We start from the raw sequence: 22,567 nt of genomic DNA on the forward strand, positions 1-22,567 counted from the left end.
TTACAAAGTATTTACCCAGGGAGAGAATTGGTTTCCCAAGGTTACTTTAGGAAAACACCAGATTTCCCTTGAGTGTTATTCATAATAGTTTGCTTCTCATTCATTTAAAATAATGGAATCTTAGAATTTAAACCTAGAAGTGACTTTATGAAGTTATAGGTTAACTGGTAAATTCTCTTAGATATCTTTTCCCTTAAGGCTATCACTAGTTAAGAAATCTGGAGTTCTAAGAGGTTTGTGAATGAATTGTGGTAGACTTATGATAAGTATCAATAAGTACTTTGACTTTCTGGCTTCAGATCCTTTGGTTTTCTCGTATATAGTGCCAGTGTCCAGTTTGTTTACATACATTCATGGTAAATGTCTTACGGTGCTTATGTAATTCCCAAGTACTATATAATTTCCATGATTATCTAATTGAGCTTATTGTTTGGAATATGTACATAAAATAAAAATATTTTCTTACCATTTTAAAATAAAGTAAGTTATGTAAAAATTTCCCATGCATTGTATTATATAACAGGTCTGAATTTTATCAAGAGCGTAATCTGATACATGGTTCTCCCAGGAAGTTTAATCTAGGTACAGATTTTATTCTTCAAAATTATCAGCTTCATTTTGTATCACTGTAGTATGTGAATCTCTGATTATAGTTATTTTTTGTTACATTTTTTTTAAAGGTTAGTTTGAAATTATTTCTAGCACTCTCAGGTGGCACTAGTGGTAAAGAACCTGCCTGCCAGTGCAGGAGACGCAAGAAACTTGGCTTCAGTGGCTGGGTTGCCATGATCCCCTGGAGGAGGAACAGCAACCCACTTCAGTGTTCTTGCCTGAAGAATCCCATGGACAGAGGAGCCTGATGCGTTAGTCCGAGTTCACAAAGACTCGAACACAGCTGAGCACCCAAACATAAACATAAGTTTTTATGCTTATATCACTTTATCAATGATATTGCTGTTTCTGTGTGGTACTTCCTTCTCCTTTCCATGTAGTCTCCTCAAAGTTAAAACTACTGCTTCATGAAAGAAAAAAAGTACTGAACGTATTTTCTTCAAATTATCAGACTATGAGAATTATTTGTCTGTACAATTTTTGGTGGTTATCGTTTGAGTATCGAGATATCAGAAACGGCAAAGTAAATGAATAATTTACTTATAGCTTCACTGTTTATTTTTACATTAGGGTTTCTTAAACTTTTTTTATTTTGATGTGGGTGGGGATTGTCTTGCATACACAGATGCTCAAGTAAAGCAGGGTTTTGTTGAATTTTCTCCAAAGTATGCTACGGAGAACAGTGTTAAATTTATCATCAGTACAGAATCATGAACCACAAACACACTATCCCAAACATACAGAACTGGAGATTTTTTATTTTCTCAGTAACTTTAGGTATCCTCAGATTTAAAGCTGGTAGAAATACTTAATGCCCCTTTCTGTTCAAATAGTGATACAAATAGCAATTATTCACTGCTCTATAATGAATCATTTTTATCTACATCTGTGTCTGTTCCATTTATATAGAATAAATATTTATGTTTGCTCATTTTTCTCGACTAAGAGATACAGATAAAATAGGTTTGAAGTATCAGCTATAATTCATTCTTGAAAAGAAAGGCCTTAAACTGATATTGTATGGAAGAGAAAACCATCTCAATCATTTTAGCAGCAAGCTTATAACCAAGATAACATCAGCATTTTCCTTCTTGAAAATGTAGCTTCTATATATTAAAGTAAGGAAGCAATATTTTATTAAAAATAGTATTAGAAGCTCAACCTATCATCACAAACCTTAAAGAAGATCCTGTTATGATAGGGTAAAAAATAATAGTAAGATTTTGTTTTAGTCACATGCTCACTATACAAGGTCATCAAAAAACTCCTAAAATTCGAAAACAGCAACAACAAAAAAGTGAATAAACAAAAGTGAAAAAAATAGTTCTTATGTTAATAGTTCATATTTTTCTATTTGGAGGTCTCAAAGCCAAATTATTATCCTACATAAATATACAGTGATAACACAGTATTAATAACTTAATGGCTAGTTGACTAATGTCAAAAAAGTTATCTGTTTGAAAAATCTAAAATTTTCTTTTCTGCTCATGCACACGATGTAGCCCTGTAATTTAGTACTATTTGCATATTTTTGTAATTAAATATTTTTCTAGGAGAGGAACAAGCTATATAACTCTTGATCTGCATTCTAAAAATTAGAAATTAAAAGGTATATGTTAGGAAATATTTGACATCCTTTGTGAGTTCAGCAATTTCTTGACTTTGACTTGATATTGCCTTTTCCTAATGAAAAACAATTGTATTGAACTATGGTCTATATGCTAAAATACGTCCTTAGATCATGTTTTGAAGATAGTATGGTACAGTGAAAGTGAAGGTGAAGTAACTCAGTTGTGTCCGACTCTTTGCTACCCCCGTGGGCAGTAACCTACCACGCTCTTCCGTTCATGGGATTTTCCAGGCAAGAATACTGGAGTGGGTTGCCATTTCCTTCTCCAGAGGATCTTCCTGACCCAGGGATCGAATCCGGGTCTCCCGCATTGTAGGCAGACGCTTTACCATCTGAGCCACCCGGGAAGTCCCTTTGAAGATGGTGTGCTACAGTAATTTATAAATTAAATATATAAATTTCATTTAGCATAAATGTATTCTATAAGTAACTATGTAACATCAATTTATTTTAACTACTACTTTTTTCATATTGCATCTCTGTTGTGTAAGGAATTAAGTGACCAGTTACTTTAGGAGCTGCATTTAAGTATATTAATTATTTTGTTCCCATATGCAAGTAATATATGTTCATTATAGATAATTTGAAAAATGCAGAGAAATGGATAAAGAAAACAAAATTCATACCATATTTCCCAAGGATTATCATTGTTGGCAGATTGGTGTATTTCTTTCTAGAGTTTTTCTTGCCTTCATTTTACAAATATTTACTGACCCTGTTGTAAAGTGTAGGGCCCATAATAGTTGCTAGGAGCATCCATGAAAGGACATAACCCCTGCCCTCTTGATACTTATAGTTAAAAAGAGAATATAGACAAATGAAATGAAAACTTTGGAAAAAGTTTTGAAAGAACTCAGTGTGTTGGTCACTTCAGTTGTGTCTGACTCTTTGCAACCACGTGGATTGTAACTCACCAGGCTCCTCTGTCCATGGAATTCTCCAGACAGGAATACTGGAGTGGGTAGCCATTCCCTTCTCCAGGTGATCTTCCTGATCCAGGGATCAAACCCAGGTCTCCTGCTTTCTAGTATTATTTTAGCATATTTCACTGGAAAATCTAGACTTAAGACAGTATGTTTATGACAGTTTCTAGTGCTTTACAGTCAAAATGTGAGAATTCCTCTAAGAAGAACTGTCACAAATGAACTTACTTACAAAACAGAAATAAACTCACAGACTTTGAGAACGAACTTATGGTTGCCAGGGGAAAAGATGGGAAGAAGGGATAGTTAGGAAGTTTGGGATCAACTTGTATACACTGCAATATTTAAAATGGATAACCAACAAGGTCCTACTGTTTAGCACTGGAAACTCTGCTCAGTGTTATGTGGCAGCCTGGATGGGAGGGAAGTTTGGGGGAGAGTGGATACATATAGAGGTATGACTGAGTTTCTTTGCTGTCCACCTGAAACTATCACAATATTGTTAATCAGCTATACCCCAATACAAAATAAAATGTTTTTTAAAATGTGAGAATTCCTATAATAGAATATTTATTTACATGTTACAGAATTGTATTTTGAAAGCAAATAATTTTTGTGTGATATAAGACTTTGAAACTAATACCAGAGGAATATGAGATAGAAAATATCTTAACTCCTTCAAAAAGAATCTCTTCATTTCCTTTGACATATTTTAACATTTCCCAATCAAGATTGCCAGGAAAAATGTCAATAACCTCAGATATGCAGATGACACCACCCTTATGGCAGAAAGTGAAGAAGAACTAAAGAGCCTCTTGATGAAAGTGAAACAGGAGAGTGAAAAAGTTGGCTTAAAGCTTAACATTCAGAAAACTAAATCATGGCATCTGGTCCCATCACTTCATGGGAAATAGATGGGGAAACAGTGGAAACAGTGGCTGACTTTATTTTTCTGGGCTCCAAACTCACTGCAGATGGTGATTGCAGCCATGAAATTAAAAGATGCTTACTCCTTGGAAGGAAAGTTATGACCAACCTAGACAGCATATTAAAAAGCAGAGACATTACTTTGCCAACAAATCCGTTTAGTAGGCTGTGGTTTTTCCATTAGTCTTGTATGGATGTGAGAGTTGGACTATATATATATATATATATATATATATATATATAAGAAAGCTGAGCACCGAAAAATTGATGCTTTTGAACTGTGGTGTTGGAGAAGACACTTGAGAGTCCCTTGGACAGCAAAGAGATTCAACCAGTCCATCTAAAGGAATTCAGTCCTGAATATTTATTGGAAGGGCTGATGTTGAAGCTGAAACTCCAATACTTTGGCCACCCGATGTGAAGAACTGACTCATTGGGAAAGACTCTGATGCTGGGAAAGATTGAAGGCAGGAAGAGAAGGGGACGGCAGAGGATGAGATGGTTGGGTGGTATCACCGACTCGATGGACATGGGTTTGAGCACGCTCTGGGAGTTGGTGATGGACAGGGAGGCCTGGCGTGCTGCAGTCCATGGGGCTGCAACAGTTGGACATGACTGAGCAACTGAACTGAACTGATGACCCGCAGAGTCCCCTAATTTTCATGCTACATAAATGGCAGCTCCTTCTCAATCTTCTTAGCTGAGTACTCCACCTGTGCCCAGTTTTATTGCATGGCTTAGTCCATAGGACCCTTTTCTTCTCTATATGCCATTCCCTTGGTGAGTGCATATAGTCTCGTCTATAAGTTGGAGACTTCCAGATTTCTAATACTAGCCCTGAACTCTTCCCTCAAGATCTAAATTCATGTATCCTGATGTTTGCCTGACATTCCCATTGGACAGCTAAAGATTGTCTCAAGTTTAATGTTGCTGAAATAGAATTTTTTTCTCTAGATCCTTCTTCACTCCCATAATAGCTTACTTGTCTCTTACTCTTTCCCAACTCACCACTACCATTTTTGTGTGCCCCAAACAGGAATCAGTTCTAATTACTCTCTTTTGTTTATTCCTCAATTTCTCCCTCATAGCCTGTCCTGACTCAGACCATGTCATACATCTTTCCATTCCCACCACTACTACAGTGCTCCAGGCCACCATCATTTCTGATTTATACTGTTGCAGTTGTCTTCTGCCTTATTTTTCTATTTCCAGTCTTACCTATAACCCCTATCCTTCTTTCTCTATACAGCAACCAAAATAACCTTAAAGCTCAAAATCAGATTATATTACTAGTATTAAATCCTTCAGTGGCTTCTCACTGTAAATGGAATCAGCCTAACATTGCATCTCCTGCCACGTATACTGGTGGTCATACCTGCTGAGCTCGTTTGTACTGTTGGGCCCTTGCTCTTGTTCCCTATGCCTGTGCTTTCTCTTTTCACAGGTTAGTACCTGACTGGCGTCTCAGCCTGAATATTACCTCTACAGTAACGTTCCAAGGAACGTTTCTAAGGAAACCTGTGCTCCCACATATTGTATTGTTTTCCTTTGCTTTTTCTACTACATCAAAATGTGAAATTATCTGTTAACAGTTTATTCTGTTTCCTGTTGAAATATAAGATCTATGAGGACAAAGACATATTGTTATTTGCCATTTGTTTTTCCACCTTCTAGAAAGGAACCTGGCAGATAGTAAATAGACCTTTACATATTTGCAGGTTAATAAACAAGTAGAAAACACTTCTATATTACAAGTTTAAGTAATTCTTAACATTACAATTACCATCAGCATTGAAATATTAAAATTCTAGTTAGAAAAGGAAGCAAAACTGTTCATTTTTATTCTGGTAAAAAGAAAAAGCACTTTCTCCAACCAACTTTCTCAACTTTCGAACCTGACTTTTGGAAATGTATTTTAACTTCTTTAATAATAATTGCTGGCTTTGTTTTGAGCACCTACTATGTTAACACATTTTATTAGTAAACATTTTATTAGTATAATTTGCATGCATAATCATACCTCTAATCCCCAAAGCCTGTTTTTTCAGGTTAGTTTTTAGTTTTTTTTACATTTTACATGTAAGGAAACTGAGACTGAGAGATCATGTGTTTTTCCCAAGTTCACACCAATAGTAGGTGTCAAAGCAGGACTGGGATAGTTTTGTCTGAGGCCAGAGGTATATACATTGTCCACTGTGCTCATGTAGATGCTTTGGATAAGAACACACAATTATTTTACAATATAAGATCACATTGATTCTTAGAATACCTAGGTACACACAACCTCACCAACATTTTTTGTCTTGCTTTTAGGCATGCTGTATTTTTGCCAGCATTTAATTTAAAATCATACTGATTCATTGTGGTCAGTACTGGTTCATCATGACAAACAGTTCCAGACAGCAGCTTAGGAGAGTTGAATTCTGATTCCAGCTCTACTATTTAGTAGCTGTGGGATCCTGGGGAGGTCAGTTATGTGCTCTAAGAATGGCTTCTCTACCAGCAAAGTGAATAGAATGGATCAAACGATCCATCCTCTAACTGAAATACCTTCCCTTCTGTCTCTAAAATTTTATGGCTCTTTATAGAGAAGAGTGGTCTGGAAAACCAATGAAATCTATTTAATTTAGCACCTGACTTATGTATTTAATGTGAATTGCTTATTTTAATATATTGATTTGCTCTTCTTAGAAATACACATAGCAAGCAGTATTCTTGCTTTAATCAGTCTTAAAATTTAGAGAGGTAATTAGAGGAATATGGATACAGAATATAATAGTTGTCTTAAATAGTTATATTGTTTTATCCTGTTACCTACATTGATCTTCCTCATAAACAGAGGTGCTCATTGAATTCTCTTTCTGTTTATGTGTTTCAGTTGATTCTCTTGACATTTCCAGGTATAAATAGAGGTGGTTTTATTTCCTCTTACAATTTTATACTTCATGTCATTCTCTTCCAATTGTGTTGACCGGTATCTCCAAACAAGATTAAATAATGGTAGTATATTTGTCACCACTTAACTTTGTTGGATTCTTTCTAGTTTGTAATGCTAGTTTTTGAGCTGAAAACATGTATGTTATTTTAAAAGTATAACAAATAAATAAGTAAAATATAGTGTTGAAAATAACCTGGAAGTTATAGAAGTTTAATATGATGCCACTCATATAAAATGTTAAAATATGAAAGCATACCAAGGAGTGATGTCCAGTTCAGTATATCGGTCACATCTTGTAAAAAGAAAGGAAGAGGAATTGATTGGGGAAGAAATATCCAGGGGGTTTCAATAAGTGCTGTAAGTTGTAGCTATTATTATTGCTATGTTTGCAATATTTTATAAACAAAATAATTTGACTTTCTGAAGAAACATAGAGGTGTCTGTTGACAAGGAATAGAGAAGGTAGGAAGCGTAAGTTGAACTCAGTTTTACAGTTCAAGTGCATAAGTTTCCTTAAAAGGGATCAGGTGTTTGTTCTCCTCTCTACCCTAAACATGCGCACAGCATGTGGTAGGTATTCACTAAATAATTTTTGATTGAAAAAATAGAGGAAAGAAAGAGAGGAGGACATTTTTCATTAGTTTTCCCTATTCCTTCTTTTTCCTCGTTCTTTTATTGTGCGTGCATACTAAGTCACTTTGGTCACGTCTGACTCCTTTACGACCCTGTGGACAGTAACCCACCATGCCCTCCTCCACGAGATCTTCCTGACCCAGAGATTGAACCAGAGTCTCATATCTCCTGCATTAGCAGACGGGTTCTTTGCCACTAGCGCCTACACATCATTAATTTTTTTTAAACAAATCTTAGTTTAAATAAAGATGTAGATTTATTTTGTATATTAGAAGCCCACTTTTTCTTCTGAATGTAGAAAATGTGACCAAGTTTTCCATATAACTTTCCAGAAAACAACATATTATTTCATATTTATTGACCTGCTTGTGATGTATAAAATACATAATCAAATTATGGGGTATACTACTTGTGTGCTGAGTCCTAACAATGACTGATGCTAGGCTACATTCAGAGGAGGCAAAATGGTATCACAGTTTCCAATGCCTGCTATTGTTCAGTTATATTCTGTTTTATCATTCTTTTGAAACTGGATATATCGTATATCAACAAAACATTTCAAACTGTGGTGAAATTCAGAGTATACAGCTAATTTTTTAATTTTAAAAGAAAATTGGAATTAAAAGGTCACATTCTGTTTATGTATTTTCTGTCTATGATAAAATGCATGATAGTATCTTTAAAAGTTAAGTAAAATCATCCTTTTAAAATGCTTTCATAATTCAATGGAGAATTAGAGATTTGTTTCCTGGGTAAGTGTTGAACACTTGTATTAACGAAAATTAGCACTTTCCAAATGTTTAATGAATTTGATTGAACAATGTGGCTATGAGATCATTAACTTTTATGTTACAAAGTTATTTTATATTTAAATTTATAACTTAATTTTCCTTAACTGTTGCATTTTGTCAGTTTTATATTCAATTTAATATTATACCAGGATTTTCTTTTGAGACCCTTCAATTTGAACTCTCAACATTTCCAAAAACTTCCAAGAGTCCTTTACGGACCTACCTCTGTAAAGGCTTATGATCCTTTTTCTTAAAAATAGAGACTATTTTTTCTTTCTCAGAAAGTAGGCCTTTGTGTTGATATCTGTCAAAGAATTGAGAAAGCCATGGACCTTGATAATAAATCTTCTTTACACAGGCTTATTTGAAGACAAAAGGGCAGCCATCCCAAGGTAATGGCAGAATTTTATGTTTCTCAGAACTGTTCCTTGCAACATTTTCCCAATACCCCTTTTTGTTCTCAACCATTTCTGTATCCTCATAAGATTTAGGAAATATAACAAAACAAATCCTAATATTGTCAGAATGCTTGAAAGAATGAAAAGGCAAGTGGTATGTTTATCAGGATTTCTATAAATAATCTTCAAGGTGCACAATCGCTAAACTGTTTTGGATTTACAAATTGCTTTTCAATCATTTCTGCAAGACAGATTTAAGATCTTTTTGTATGACTGAGCAATTAATGCGGTCAGTATCTGTTGGGCAAAAATTGAATTATTGATATTTTGGAAAAATAAGTGAGGTTTAAATTTACTGATCATGAGCAATTCTACTTGTCTGGAATATTAGAAGGAGAATTCTTTGGATTCAGCTGAGGTAATTCTTTAATGTCTTTAATTCTCAATTTTCTGGATGGGAAATGGGAATGATAATACTTGACATTGCCTGGCACTTGTGAGTATTAGATACAGTGTATGTGAGTACTCTGTATTTAATAAATATTGAAAAAGCCGAAACTACTATTTATTTGTTTCCTATACAGTTATATAGTAGCGTAGTTATTCATACAGTAAAGAAATATTGAGACTGTGATATGATAGAAATGACACTAGCTTCTGAGAATTCTGTGGTTAGCAAGACAGAGAAAATCTGCTATCATGGAGATTACACTCTGGTGAGGGAATACAGATAATATATAAAATAAGCAAGTAAATGGTTATTTCATTGTGACAAATGTTATGAAGAACAGTCTGGTTGGTGGAGGAAAGGCTGGTTCCATGTGCATGATGTCAGAGAACTCACTAAGACTATAACAAAACAAAACAACTTAGGCAGGTAAAGTTAAAGGCAGAGAGAACAGCTAGTGCTATTTGTTCAGGAATCAAAAGGAAGACCAGCATGTTTGGAACTGGTTAATAAGCAAGTTGGAGAACTGTTGAAGATGAAGCCTGAAAGGTGGGAAGGACCAGATTTTATAGGATTTTACAGGCCATGGCATGAGTTTAGATTAATCTACTCTAAATACAGCACTCCTGGAGGGTTTCAAGCAAAGGTGGGATGTGATATCCTCTGTGCCTTACAAAAATTGCTGCCTATTATGTGGAGAATCGGTTGTACAACAGTAAAATGGAAGCAGTTGATTAGGAAGGCATTAGAGTAATCATGGCAGGAAATATGGAATGGAAATACTGAAATGGTATTATCTGTGGTAATAGCGACAACAGGAGCTAGCACTGGAGTATAAGAGAAAAAAAAGAATCAAAGAATGACTCCTAGAGTTTGCATTTGAGCAACTGAATAAATTATAGACCAGGAGAGGTATAAGGCTTTTGAGGGAGGTTGATAGAGCTTGGGGAAAGGCAATCAAGTTTGGCTTTGTACCTGGTCTGTTTGAAGTGCTTACCGAAAAGTTCGGTGAAGACATCGAGTAGCAGTGGACATATGACCTTAAAACATGGAATATATGCCAGGCTGAAGATATAAATTGGAGAGTCAACATAAAATAGGTGGCATTTGAGGCCCTTTAGAGCCATCTCCAGATAAGAGTAACAGAGTTCTAAAAACATTGATAAAAGGAAGTTAATCAAAATGGATTAAAGATCTAAATGTAAGACCAGAAACTATAAAACTCCTAGAGGAAAACATAGGCAAAACACTCCCCGACATAAATCACAGCAGGATCCTCTATGACCCGCCTCCCAGAATACTGGAAATAAAAGCAAAAATAAACAAATGGGATCTAATTAAACTTAAAAGCTTTTGCACAACAAAGGAAACTATAAGCAAGGTGAAAAGACAGCCCTCAGATTGGGAGAAAATAATAGCAAATGGAGCAACAGACAAAGGATTAATCTCAAAAATATACAAGTAACTCCTGCAGCTCAATTCCAGAAAAATAAATGACCCAATCAAAAAATGGGCCAAAGAACTAAACAGACATTTCTCCAAAGAAGACATACAGATGGCTAACAAACACATGAAAAGATGCTCAACATCACTCATTATCAGAGAAATGCAAATCAAAACCACAATGAGGTACCATTACACGCCAGTCAAGATGGCTGCTATCTGAAAGTCTACAAGCAATAAATGCTGGAGAGGGTGTGGAGAAAAGGGAACCCTCTTACACTGTTGGTGGGAATGCAAACTAGTACAGCCGCTATGGAGAACAGTGTGGAGATTCCTTAAAAAACTGGAAATAGAACTGCCATATGACCCAGCAATTCCATTCTGGGCATACACACCGAGGAAACCAGAATTGAAAGAGACAAATGCACCCCAATGTTCATCGCAGCCCTGTTTATAATAGCCAGGGCATGGAAGCAACCTAGATGCCCATCAGCAGACGAATGGATAAGGAAGCTGTGGTACATATACACCATGGAATATTACTCAGCCATTAAAAAGAATTCATTTGAATCAGTTCTAATGAGATGGATGAAACTGGAGCCCATTATACAGAGTGAAGTAAGCCAGAAAGATAAACACCGATACAGTATACTAACACATATATATGGAATTTAGAAAGATGGTAACAATAACCCTATATGCAAAACAAAAAAAGAGACACAGATGTACAGAACAGACTTTCGGACTCTGTGGGAGAAGGCGAGGGTGGGATGTTTCAAGAGAACAGCATCGAAACATGAATATTATCTATAGTGAAACAGATCACCAGCCCAGGTTGGATGCATGAGACAAGTGCTCAGGCCTGGTGCACTGGGAAGACCCAGGGGGATGGGATGGAGAGGGAGGTGGGAGGGGGGATCGGGATGGGGAATACATGTAACTCCAGGGCTGATTCATGTCAATGTATGACAAAAACCACTACAATGTTGTAAAGTAATTAGCCTCCAACTAATAAAAATAAGTGGAAAATAAAATAAAATTTTTGCATTATGGCACACACAAAAAAGGAAGTTAAAAGGAATAAAAGATATGGGGAAAATTCAGAGAACTAAGAGAAGAAAATTAACAAAGATGCCAGTGTTATATTGGTAGAGATGCTTTAACTGCAAGTAATAGAAAATATAACTTTTTAATGTTTCATACCTTGTATTGATATATTCAGAATTAAGACTATTAGATGGTTGTATGGTTAATTAATCTAAGATGTTTCTTTGTCTTCTGATGTTATCTGTGTGTGGACTTTAGGTTTACCTCTCCATCTTATCTTCCAGGTCTGAATGTATTTGTCATTTTCAGGACGGGGACAAGCTTCTCTGAAACTTTTAGGTTGTTCATTTAAAACGCTCATAGCATTATAGTTTCATTGAATATGTCTTAATTGCAATTATAGTTGCTCAAGTAATCATTGTTTTGGGTAGAGATTAAAAGCTTCATAAGGCTCAGAATCTGCCTTATATATCAGTTTTGGGTTTTTTCTTTTTAGCACCTATCACAATAACTGACGCACAGTTGATAATCAGGGGTAAATGTATAAATGGCTTTTGTAGCTCTCTGAATGATCTTTTCAAATAGGTTTTTCAAATGTTATTTTATCAAATATTTTTTCTAATGTTTTATAGTGTTGATCATGGAATATTGAGAAATACTTTATACTTATAGGATAACTAATTGGTCATAGAAAACATCAGTTAGGTAAATACATTTTCAGACAAGCTTTGTAACTGATTTGGTACTTGCCATAAGGCCTACTTTTGGCAATCATTTACAGCGGTATCAGTACTTGGTTTTCATTATGGTAATGGTTTAAAGCAAGGAGTTTAAAACATTTAACACTTTTCTTTAAAGAGCAAAATAGTGTTTATACAATTATTTTGAATTCAAAGTGTAGAAAATATGGCTGTTATATTTGACTCTGATATGAAGTGCCACTACTAGAGAAAACTTCTGTGTGGAATTTTCTAAAATATTGTTTTTATTTTTTTGAAGCAAAATCAACTTTTTTCCACTCATGAAAAATTAATGTGCCATAGGAAATGTGTTACTTGGATGTCTAATGAGCTATTAATTTCCAATGAAACTGAGAAGATTAATGTATTCACTCTAGGGAAAATAGCATTCAACTTGAAATAGAGACATTTGCAGCAACTTAATCTCTTCACTTGGGAGTAAAGTTTTAAAAATTCACTTTTAGGCATAAGTTTATTTCTCAAAGAGATAGTCCTTTGATGTTGAGTTAATCAGAATAAAAGAGTAGTCAGTGTAAGTTATGTTGAGAAGTGTTTGTTTCAAAGATGCACAATACCAATCATTGAGAATGAAGGAGGATATATTATTCTGATGCCATACCCTATCTCTAGAATATAACTCGTTTTTTTTTTAAAAAAAAAACTCTCCTTATGTATTGTTGTAGTTCAGTTTTTTCTCTTTACAGTTTATGCCTGATAGACTTTAAAATATACTTTCTCCATTGCACTGTAATTATATGACTGCCTACCTACCACATTGGGCTTCCCTGATAGCTCAGTTGGCAAAGAATCTGCCTGCAATGCAGGAGACCCTGGTTTGATATCTGGGTCAGGAAGATCTGCTAGAGAAGGGATAGGCTACCCACTCCAGTTTTCTTGGGCTTCCCTTGTGGCTCAGCTGGTAAAGAATCCGCCTGCAATGCAGGAGACCTGGGCTCAATCCCTGGTTTGGAAAGATCTCCTGGAGAAGGGAAAGGCTACTCACTCCAGTATTCTGGCATGGAGAATTCTATGGACTATATGGTTGTAAAGAGTCAGACACAACTGGGCAACCTTCACTTTCACTTTTCTACCACATTGGAACATAGGCTCCTCTAGGCAGGAAGACACTTACTTCATCTTGTTATTTCCAGTACCTTTCCCAGTGTCTGACACACAGTCATTGTTCAATAAATTTTTGCAGGAGGAAGAAAGGAAGGATTTCTAGGAATAGAACTTACTTCAATACTTAATATTATCTTTAAAAGATAAAATGTTTAATATGAGTCAAGGGATGAAGAGTCTTGTAAAATGAGAAGATCATTTTACCGTTAAGAGTTGAATCTGGTTCTCATGCTTCTTATTAAACTTCATGAATCCTCAAAACACTACAATGAATTTCATATGTGAAACATAACTCAGTATCTCTGAATGACTTTATGATTTTACTAGCAAGCAGTAAATACAATTTACTAGTTTACAGTATGGAGTCTGTAATGAGCTGTCCATATCACAGAAATGCCGAAACTGTTACTCATAACCCTGATAACCTCTGTATACTTTTTTGATGAGAAACTTTATAGTATTTACAACATAAGTATACTTATTTCTAAATCATCTAAGAGAGATCATTTGTCTGTTTGCTTATCTGTTCTTACTTTTTGTGTTGAGATAACTTTGATTTTAAAAGCGTTGCAAGAACATGTATGGTGAGTATGAAGCACCCAGCTTCTTTGGATAACTTCTTATATAAATAGGACAATTATCAAACCTAAACATTAAGTGACATAAATAACACCACTTTCCTTAGGGGAGTTTGTGTTGCCTTCCACTCTTTGAATGTCTTCTACCTCTTCCCTAAAGTAGCACTTTAAGATTGTGATATTACCATTTAAATAAATTCTACTTCTTTGACAGTGATTTGATACATAGTCTAGGTAAATATTAACTATAGGGCTTGACTAAGCAAAAAAAAATTTTTAATTGAAGTATAGTTTTTAATTGAATATTAATTTACAATATTGTGTTAGGTTCACGTGTACAGCAGAGTGATTTGGTTATACACATATTTATACACAATAAAATTTTTTATGCCTTTCTATTATAGGCTAGTAAAAGATATTGAATACAGTTCCCTGTGCTGTAGAGTAAATCCTTGTTGTTTATCTATTTTACAAATGGTAGTGTGTATCTGTTAATGCCATACTCCTAACTTATCGTCCCCTTACCCCTTTCTCTTTTGGTAACCATAAGTTTGTTTTCTGTGTCTATGAGTCTGTTTCTATTTTGTAAATAAGTTCTTTTGTATAGTTTTTTTAAGATTCCACAGGTTTTATCATATGGTATTCATCTTTCTCTTTCTGCCTTGTTTTGCTTAGTATGATATTCTCTAGGGTCACCCATGTTACTGCAAATGGCATTATTTCATTATTTCAGTGGATGACTAATATTCAATTGTATATATATGTACCAATTCTTTATCCATTCATCTGTTGACTGTTTCCATGGCTACTCTAAATAGTGCTGCTATGAGCATTAGGGTGCATGTATCTTTCCAAATTTGAGTTTTTGTCTTTTCTGGATATATGAGCAGGAGTGGGATTGCTGGATCATAGGGTAACTCTATTTTTAGGTTTTTAAGGAACACATACTATTTTCCATAGCGGCTATACCAATTTACATTTCCACCAGCAGTGTAGGAGGATTCCCTTTTCACCAAACCCTCTTCAGCATTTAGTATTTGTAAACTTTTTCTTGATGACCATTCTGAACTGTGTGAGATGATACCTCAATATAGTTTTGATTTGCATTTCTGTAATAATTGGCAGTGTTGAAAATCTTTTCATGTGCTTGTTGGTCATCTGTATGTCTTCTTTGGAGAAATGTCTATTTAGGTCTTCTGCCCATTTTTTGATTGATTGTTTGGTTTTTTGTTACTGAGTTGTATGTTATTGTTGTTTAGTTGCTAAGTTGTATCTGACTTGTTGCAACCTTGTGGACTGTAAACCGCCAGACTTCTCTGTCCATGAAATTTCTCAAGCAAGAATACTGGAGTTGGTTGCCATTTCCTTCTCCAAGAGTCTTCCTGATCCACTGATCAAACCTGCATCTACTGCATTGGCAGGCCAATTCCTTACCACTGAGCCACCAGGAAGCCCTGAGTTGTATGAAGCCCTGAGTTGTATGAGTTGTTTGTATATTTTGGTAATCAAGCCCTTTTCAGTCACACCATTTGCAAATATTTTCTCCCAGTCCATATGTTGTCTTTTCATTTTGTTCATGGTTTCCTTGTGACTCTGATGGTAAAGAATCTGGCTGCAATGCAGGACACCTCAGTTCAATCTGTGGGTCAGGAAGATCCCCTGGAGAAGGGAATGGCTACCCGTGCCACTATTCTTGCCTGGAGAATTCCATGGACAGAGCGGAGCCTGACGGGCAATAGGCCATGGGGTCGCAAAGAGTTGGAGACAACTGAGTGACTCTTTTCTTTTCTTGCTGTGCAAAAGCTTATAAGTTTAATTAGGGCCCATTTGTTTTTCTTTGCTTTTATTTCTTTTTGCCCTGGGAGATTGCCTTAAAAAAACATTGGTATGATTTATGTCAGAGAATATTTTGCCTATGTTCTCTTCTAGAAGTTTTATGGTGTCATGTCTTAGTAAGTCTTTAAGTCACTTTGAGTTTAATTTTGTGCATGGTGTGAAGGAATGTTCTAACTTTATTGATTAACATGTGGCTGTCCAGCTTTCCAAACACCACTTGCTGAAGAAAATGTCTTTCTCCATTATATTTGTCACCTTTGCCGAAGAAGACTAATTGACCAAAGGCGTACAGGCTTATTTCTGTGCTCTTTTCTTTTCCATTGATCTATGTCTGTTTTTGTGCCAATACCATGCTGTTTTAATTACTGTAGCTCTGTGTTGTCTGAGGTCTGGAAAGGTTATACCTCCAGCTTTGTTCTTTTTTCTCAGGATTGCTTAGAACGACTTTTGCTGTGCCCCATAGATTTTGTATGGTTGTGTTTTATTGTCATCTATCTCAAGGTATTTTTTATTTCCTCTTTGATTTCATCATTGACTCACTGATTTTTTAGTAACATTTTGTTTAGTCTCCATATACTCGTTTTTTCCCCCTTATTTCTCTTTCTGTGATTGATTTCTATTTTCTTGTCGTAGTTAGAAAAGATATTTGAAATAATTTCCGTCCTCTTAATTTATGGAGGTTTGTTTTGTGTCCTAGTATGTAGAGGATGTATTTATCCTAGAGAATGTTCCATATGCACTTGAAAAGAATATATATTCTGGTCTTTTTAGATGTACTGTCCTATGGATCTCAAGTCTGTTCTATTGTGTCATTTAGGATCTCCGTTGCCTTGTTGATTTTCTTTCTGAGAGATCTATCCATTGATGTCAGTGGGGTGTTAAAAGTCTCCTAATATTATTGTATTCCCATCAGTTTGTCCATTTATGTCTGTTATTATTTATGTATTTAGATGCTTCTATAGTGGGTACATATATGCCTCTTCTTTAATTGATCTTTCTATCATTGGGTAATCTCCTTTGTCTTTCTTTATGGCCTTTGTTTTAAAGTCTGTTTTGTCTGATATGAATATCATTTCTATTTGCATGAAACACCTTTTTCTATCCCCTTGCTTTCAATGTATACATTTTCTTCCCTAAAGAGAATCTCTTGTAAGTGGCATATTGTAGGTTTTTGTTTTATTATCCAGTCTGCCACTCTGTGTCTTGATTGGCGCATTTAGTCCATTTACCTTCAAATTATTTATTGATAATTATTTATTGCCATTTTAAACCTTGTTTTCCAGTTGATTCCTTTGTATTTCTTCTTTGTCCCTGTCTTCTTTTTGTTTTTCTCTTGTGCTTTGATGGTTTTCTTTTCTGTTATGCTGTGGTTCCTTTCTTTTTGATTTTTGTGAAGTTACTGTATGTTTTTGACTTGTGATTATCCTGGTTTTCAAGTATATTGACCCATAGCACTTGCTTTCAACTGGTAGTCATATAAACTCAAATATATTCTAAAAGATCTACATTTTTCTTACTTCCCTCCCTACATTTTATGATGTCCTATTTTACATCTTAATTTTTATCCTTTTGCTGTTCATTGTAGTTAGAATTGCTTTCACAGAATTTTTTTCGTTGTTTTTTATTGTTAATATTTGTACTGGCTTATTTAAGTAATAGTCAATTTTTTTACTTATTTAAGTAATCTTCAGTTATTTGCCTTTCATGTAGATTCTTGCTTCTTTTCTGTGTAGTGAAGACCTTTAGATATTTCTTTTAGGATTGGTTTAGTATTCACAGAGCTAACTAACCTCTGCTGCTGCTGCTGCTAAGTCACTTCAGTCGTGTCCGACTCTGTGTGACCCCATAGACGGCAGCCCACCAGGCTCCCCCGTCCCTGGGATTCTCCAGGCAAGAACACTGGAGTGGGTTGCCATTTCCTTCTCCAGTGCATGAAAGTGAAAAGTGAAAGTGAAGTCACTCAGTTGTGTCCAACTCTTAGCGACCCCATGGATTGCAGCCCACCAGGCTCCTCCATCCATGGGATTTTCCAGGCAAGAGTACTGGAGTGGGGTGCCATCGCCTTCTCCAAATTACTCTCTAGGGTAGCTCAAATGGTAAAGAATCTGCCTGCAATATGGGAGGTGGTGGTGGTGGGTGGTTTAGTTGCTAAGTCATGTCCGACTCTTGTGACCCCATGGACTGTAGCCTGCCAGGCTCCTCTGTTTTGGGATTTTCCAGGCAAGAATACTGGAGTGGATTGCCATTTCCTTCTCCAGGGGATCTTCCCAACCCAGTAATTGAACCCAGGTCTCCTGCATTGCAGGTATATTTCTTTACCGACTGAGCTGTGAGGGAACCCAGGTTCAATCCTTGGGTTGAGAAGATCCCCTGGAAAAGGGCATGGCAACCCACTCCAGTATTCTTACTTGGAGAATTCCATGGACAGAGGAGCCTGGCAGGCTACAGTCCATGGAGTCACAAAGAGTCAGATATGACTGAGCATCTAATACACATAGCATTCATATATTCTTTTAGTTTTTGCTTATCTGAGAAATTTTTTTTTTAATTATTACTGTTTCATTTTTTGACTGTGCTGGGTCTTCATTGCTGTGTGGGCTTTTCTCTAGTTGTGGCGAGCAGGAGCTACTCTAGTTACAGTGCATGAGCTTCTCATTTCAGTGGCTTCTTGTTGCAGAGCACAGAACCTAGGGTGCAAGGGCTTCAGTAGTTGTGGCTCCCAGGCTCTGGAGCACAGGCTCAATAGTTGTGGCACATGCGCTTAGTTGCTGTGTGGGGTCCTCCCCAACCAGGGATTGAACCCATGTCTCCTGCATTGGCAGGTGGATTCTTTACCATGGAGCTACCATCTGAGAAATTCTGTATCTCTTCTATTCCAAATGATATAATCTTGCTGGGTAGAATATTCTAGGTTGCATGTTTTTCCCTTTTATAAATATGAAAATTTGCTCAGTTGTGTCTGATTCTTTGTGACCACATGGACTGAGTCCATGGAATTCTCCAGGCCAGAATACTAGACTGGGTAGCCTTTCCCTTCTCCAGGGGATCTTCCCAACCCAGGGATTGAACTCAGGCTTCCTGCATTCCAGACAGATTCTTTACCAGCTGAGTCATAGCTGATAGCCTTATATGAATTCCCTTGTAACTTACTGTTTTTCTCTTTCTGCCTTTATAATCCTCTCTTTAACTTTGCCATTTTAATTATGATATGTTTTGGAGTAGATCTTGTTAGATATGTTTTGGATTCATCTTGTTAAGGACCCTCTGTGCTTGCTGTACCTGGATATCTGCTTCCTTCTTTAGGTTTGGAAAGTTTTCAGCCATATTTTCTTCAAATATATTTTTGATCCCCTTTTCTCTTTTTTTCTCCTTCTGGGAGGCCTGTTATGTATAGATTGACATGCTTTGTATTATCCCATAGGTTTCATATATTACTTTCACTATTTTAATTTGACTTTCTGTCTCCTGTTCTGATTGGGTGATTTCTGTTATTCTGTCTTCCAGATCACTTACGGATGATGCTACATTGTGTGCTATTTATAGCCTTTAGCTCAGTTTTCACCTTGAAAATTGAATTGTCTGATTTTTATTAGCTCCTCTTTATGGTTTCTGGTTTCTTGTTACACTGGTATACATTTCTGTTGCTAGTCTTTCTTAATTCCTTTTGCATTTTTATTACCTCCTTTTTGAAATTGAGGTCTGGTAGACTGGTTGGTCTGTATCATTGTTCATTCAGAGGGAGTCTCTTGTTTTGTTTTGTTTTTAATTGGCTGTAGTTCCTTTGCTTTTTCATTCTACTTGTATTTCTCAAAGATTGAAGGCAGGAGGAGAAGGGGATGACAGAGGATGAGATGGTTGGATGGCATCACTGACATAATGGACATGGGTTTGAGCAAAGTCCGGGAGATGGTGAAGTGAGTCAGACATGACTAAGCAACTGAACAACAATATTTCTCTGATTCTATGATTTAGGGGAAACAGTTATCTACTGTGGTTTTAAAGGGCTGTTTTATATGTGAGTGACTATGTAGACTGTTTGAGTCCAGTATTGTTGATGCCAGGTTGTTTTTGGTATGGATGCTTGCCAAGTCTTTCTTCAGGGTATGCTGGCCCCTGTCTCCTTGATAGGGGATTTGTTTGGTGTTTTGGTGAACAAAGCCTACACTGGATTTTAGGCAGGCCTTGCTCTGCCGGGTTGCCACAGCCCTTTGCGGGATAGGGTCTGCTCCCCAGTTGTTGGAGTACCAGCCCCCAGATCCAGTTCTAACCTGTGGTGTGAGGTAGGTGGGACTGGAGTGTTTCCTCTACAAGAGGAGCCACTGCCTGTCATCTGGTTTGTGCATCCACAGAAATCACCGTTACTGCTATTCCTGCAGCACTGGGGGGCCACCTCCACTGCAGGAGTGCTGGAAATCAGTTCAGAACTCAGCCCCACCTCCAGGTGAGTGCCTGTGAAGTTCACAAAATCCATGGTATGGGCCCCATGCCCTGCTGTGAGCACAGTGAGAATGAGGTGCAGGTAGACCCACAGTTCTCCTTTGCTGAGTGGACAGTGGGGCTCCTGTGATGGATCTGCCCTCCATCCTGCACACACTCCTCAGTCGTGATCTGGGCCACACTCCAAGAACATTAGTCTGTCTCTCCACAAACAAACTGATACTGTTCCCTAGGTCTGCCTGCTAAAGCCCAAGTTTCAACACCTGGTCACTGCACACACCAGCAGGTGCATGTCTCCAGCTGGGACGTGCAGCGAGGTGGCCAGGACTGTTGCTGCTGGTCTTTCTCCACTCTGAGGGCCACAGGCCAGCTCGCACTCTCTCCTCTGCAGCTTCTGATGCTCCCTGTGTGCTTTAGCACATTTCCCAGGTAGTGAAGGAGGTTCCCAGGGGTGCAGGTTCTGTTCTGATTCCTCCTTTTCTCTCTTTTCCCTTTATTGTACACATAGGGATCTTTCTTGCAGCTCTGATTGTATAAGATCTTCTGCAAGCTTTCAACAGGTATTCTGTGAGAATTGTTGCACAAGTAGGTATATTTTTATGTATTTGTTAGAGCAGGTCAAGGCTTCCCTGGTGGCTCAGACAGCAAATAATCTGCCTGCAATGCAGGAGACCTGGGTTCAATCCATGGGTTGGGAAGATCCCCTGGAGGAGGGCATGGCAGCCCACTTCAGTATTCTTGCCTGGAGAATCCCAATGGACAGAGAAGCCTAGTGGGCTACAGTCCATGGGGTCACAAAGAGTCGGACACAACTGAGCAACTCACGCACACAAACACACACACATACAGAGCAGGTGAGCTCCACATCCCTCTACTCCGCCATCTTGATCTCCTCCACCAAAATCCTTTTAATATTATATTATGTAAAATGCCTTTTAAATCTATGTTACATTCAACTTCTCATCATATTGTGAAGGATACACAAAATGCTGTCACATGTTATTGAAGAGGTCACCTCTTCCACAATGGCCAATTTCAGTATCAATGGTTATTTATTATATTAATAAATAAAAATATGCTACATATAAGTATTTTCCAGCTTGTATAAATAACTCATTTATTGCTGAATAATTTCCAGTCATAAAACAGTGCATGTATGACTGGAAATTTTAATGAGTCAGTCACTAATTTTTATACAACCTAGAAATTTTTTAGCTGTGGAACTGAAATTTTACTGGTGAGCTTGTTACCTCAGACATTTTTAGACATTATTTTTGCCTCATTTTTGCTTGATGAAATTTAATCTTGTGTGTGTATGTTTAGGACAGAAAAAATCAAACAACATAAATTTAGAAATGTCTCTTCTCCTTGAATACCTGTGGGAAAAGTAAAAGTTCATATGTATTATCTTTAAATATTAACACATTTAGCATTTTTGTAATGTTACATTTAGCAAATAATAGATGATTTATGCAAAAAATACTTTTTGAAGAGCCTCTTAAAATGTTATATCTTAATATAACATAATCTTTTAATTCATATACATTGGATTTGTGCTGTTCTCATTTGAGAATATATTGCCCCATTATAGAATTTGATTTCTAGTGTACACTTCTAAGCTTATTTCCTAGATATTAGAAGTCTACCAGAGAAGGAAAATTTATTATCTTTAAGATCATTAAAAAAAAATCATAAGTTCTGCAGAGGTTATCAAACATATGCCTAATACAAGAACTCATCTGTCAGAGAAGAAAAGAATATGATTAAAATTTCTAGGCCCAGCAGTTTAGCAATGTGTTAAATACCTAAAAATTCAAAGTTATGCTTTTTTTTTCATGTTTATGGGAAGATATAAGCTTATAGAATTAAGTTTATGCTCATTAAGTGTCTGCCCTAACTCACACTTACCATCCATCATTCATTTTCCTTTTTTTAATTCAATGTTGCCAGACTCTTACACTTACTGTTTTCCCTTTCCTTTAAATATGCCCTCCCCAAATAGCTGACCAATCCTTAGGGCCTTTCTTCCCAGGTCACAGAAATTCTCTCTTGATCTCAAATCAT

The 22,567-nt window shown here is 36.5% G+C and overlaps 1 protein-coding gene across 6 annotated transcripts in view; it reads left to right on the top strand.

The window, feature by feature from the left end:
* The window catches only part of PHF14 (PHD finger protein 14), a 203,732-nt gene that overhangs the window by 174,765 nt on the left and 6,400 nt on the right, over nt 1–22,567 (top strand). The window contains exons 18-19 of one of the 6 annotated variants that reach the window (XM_043873422.1): nt 8,813–8,846; nt 12,075–13,406. The exons of 3 other annotated variants lie outside the window; for them this stretch is intronic. In XM_043873422.1, the coding sequence (XP_043729357.1) occupies nt 8,813–8,846; nt 12,075–12,142 (102 nt within the window). In that variant the 3' untranslated portion in view covers nt 12,143–13,406. Of the gene's footprint in view, nt 1–8,812; nt 8,847–12,074; nt 13,407–20,415; nt 20,508–22,567 lie in introns of those variants that run through there. 2 more of the 6 variants (XM_043873421.1, XM_043873429.1) reach the window with 2 other exon arrangements.

Source organism: Cervus elaphus, chromosome 18 (genome assembly GCF_910594005.1).
Source record: "Cervus elaphus chromosome 18, mCerEla1.1, whole genome shotgun sequence".
In the NCBI taxonomy this organism is placed as follows: domain Eukaryota; kingdom Metazoa; phylum Chordata; class Mammalia; order Artiodactyla; family Cervidae; genus Cervus; species Cervus elaphus.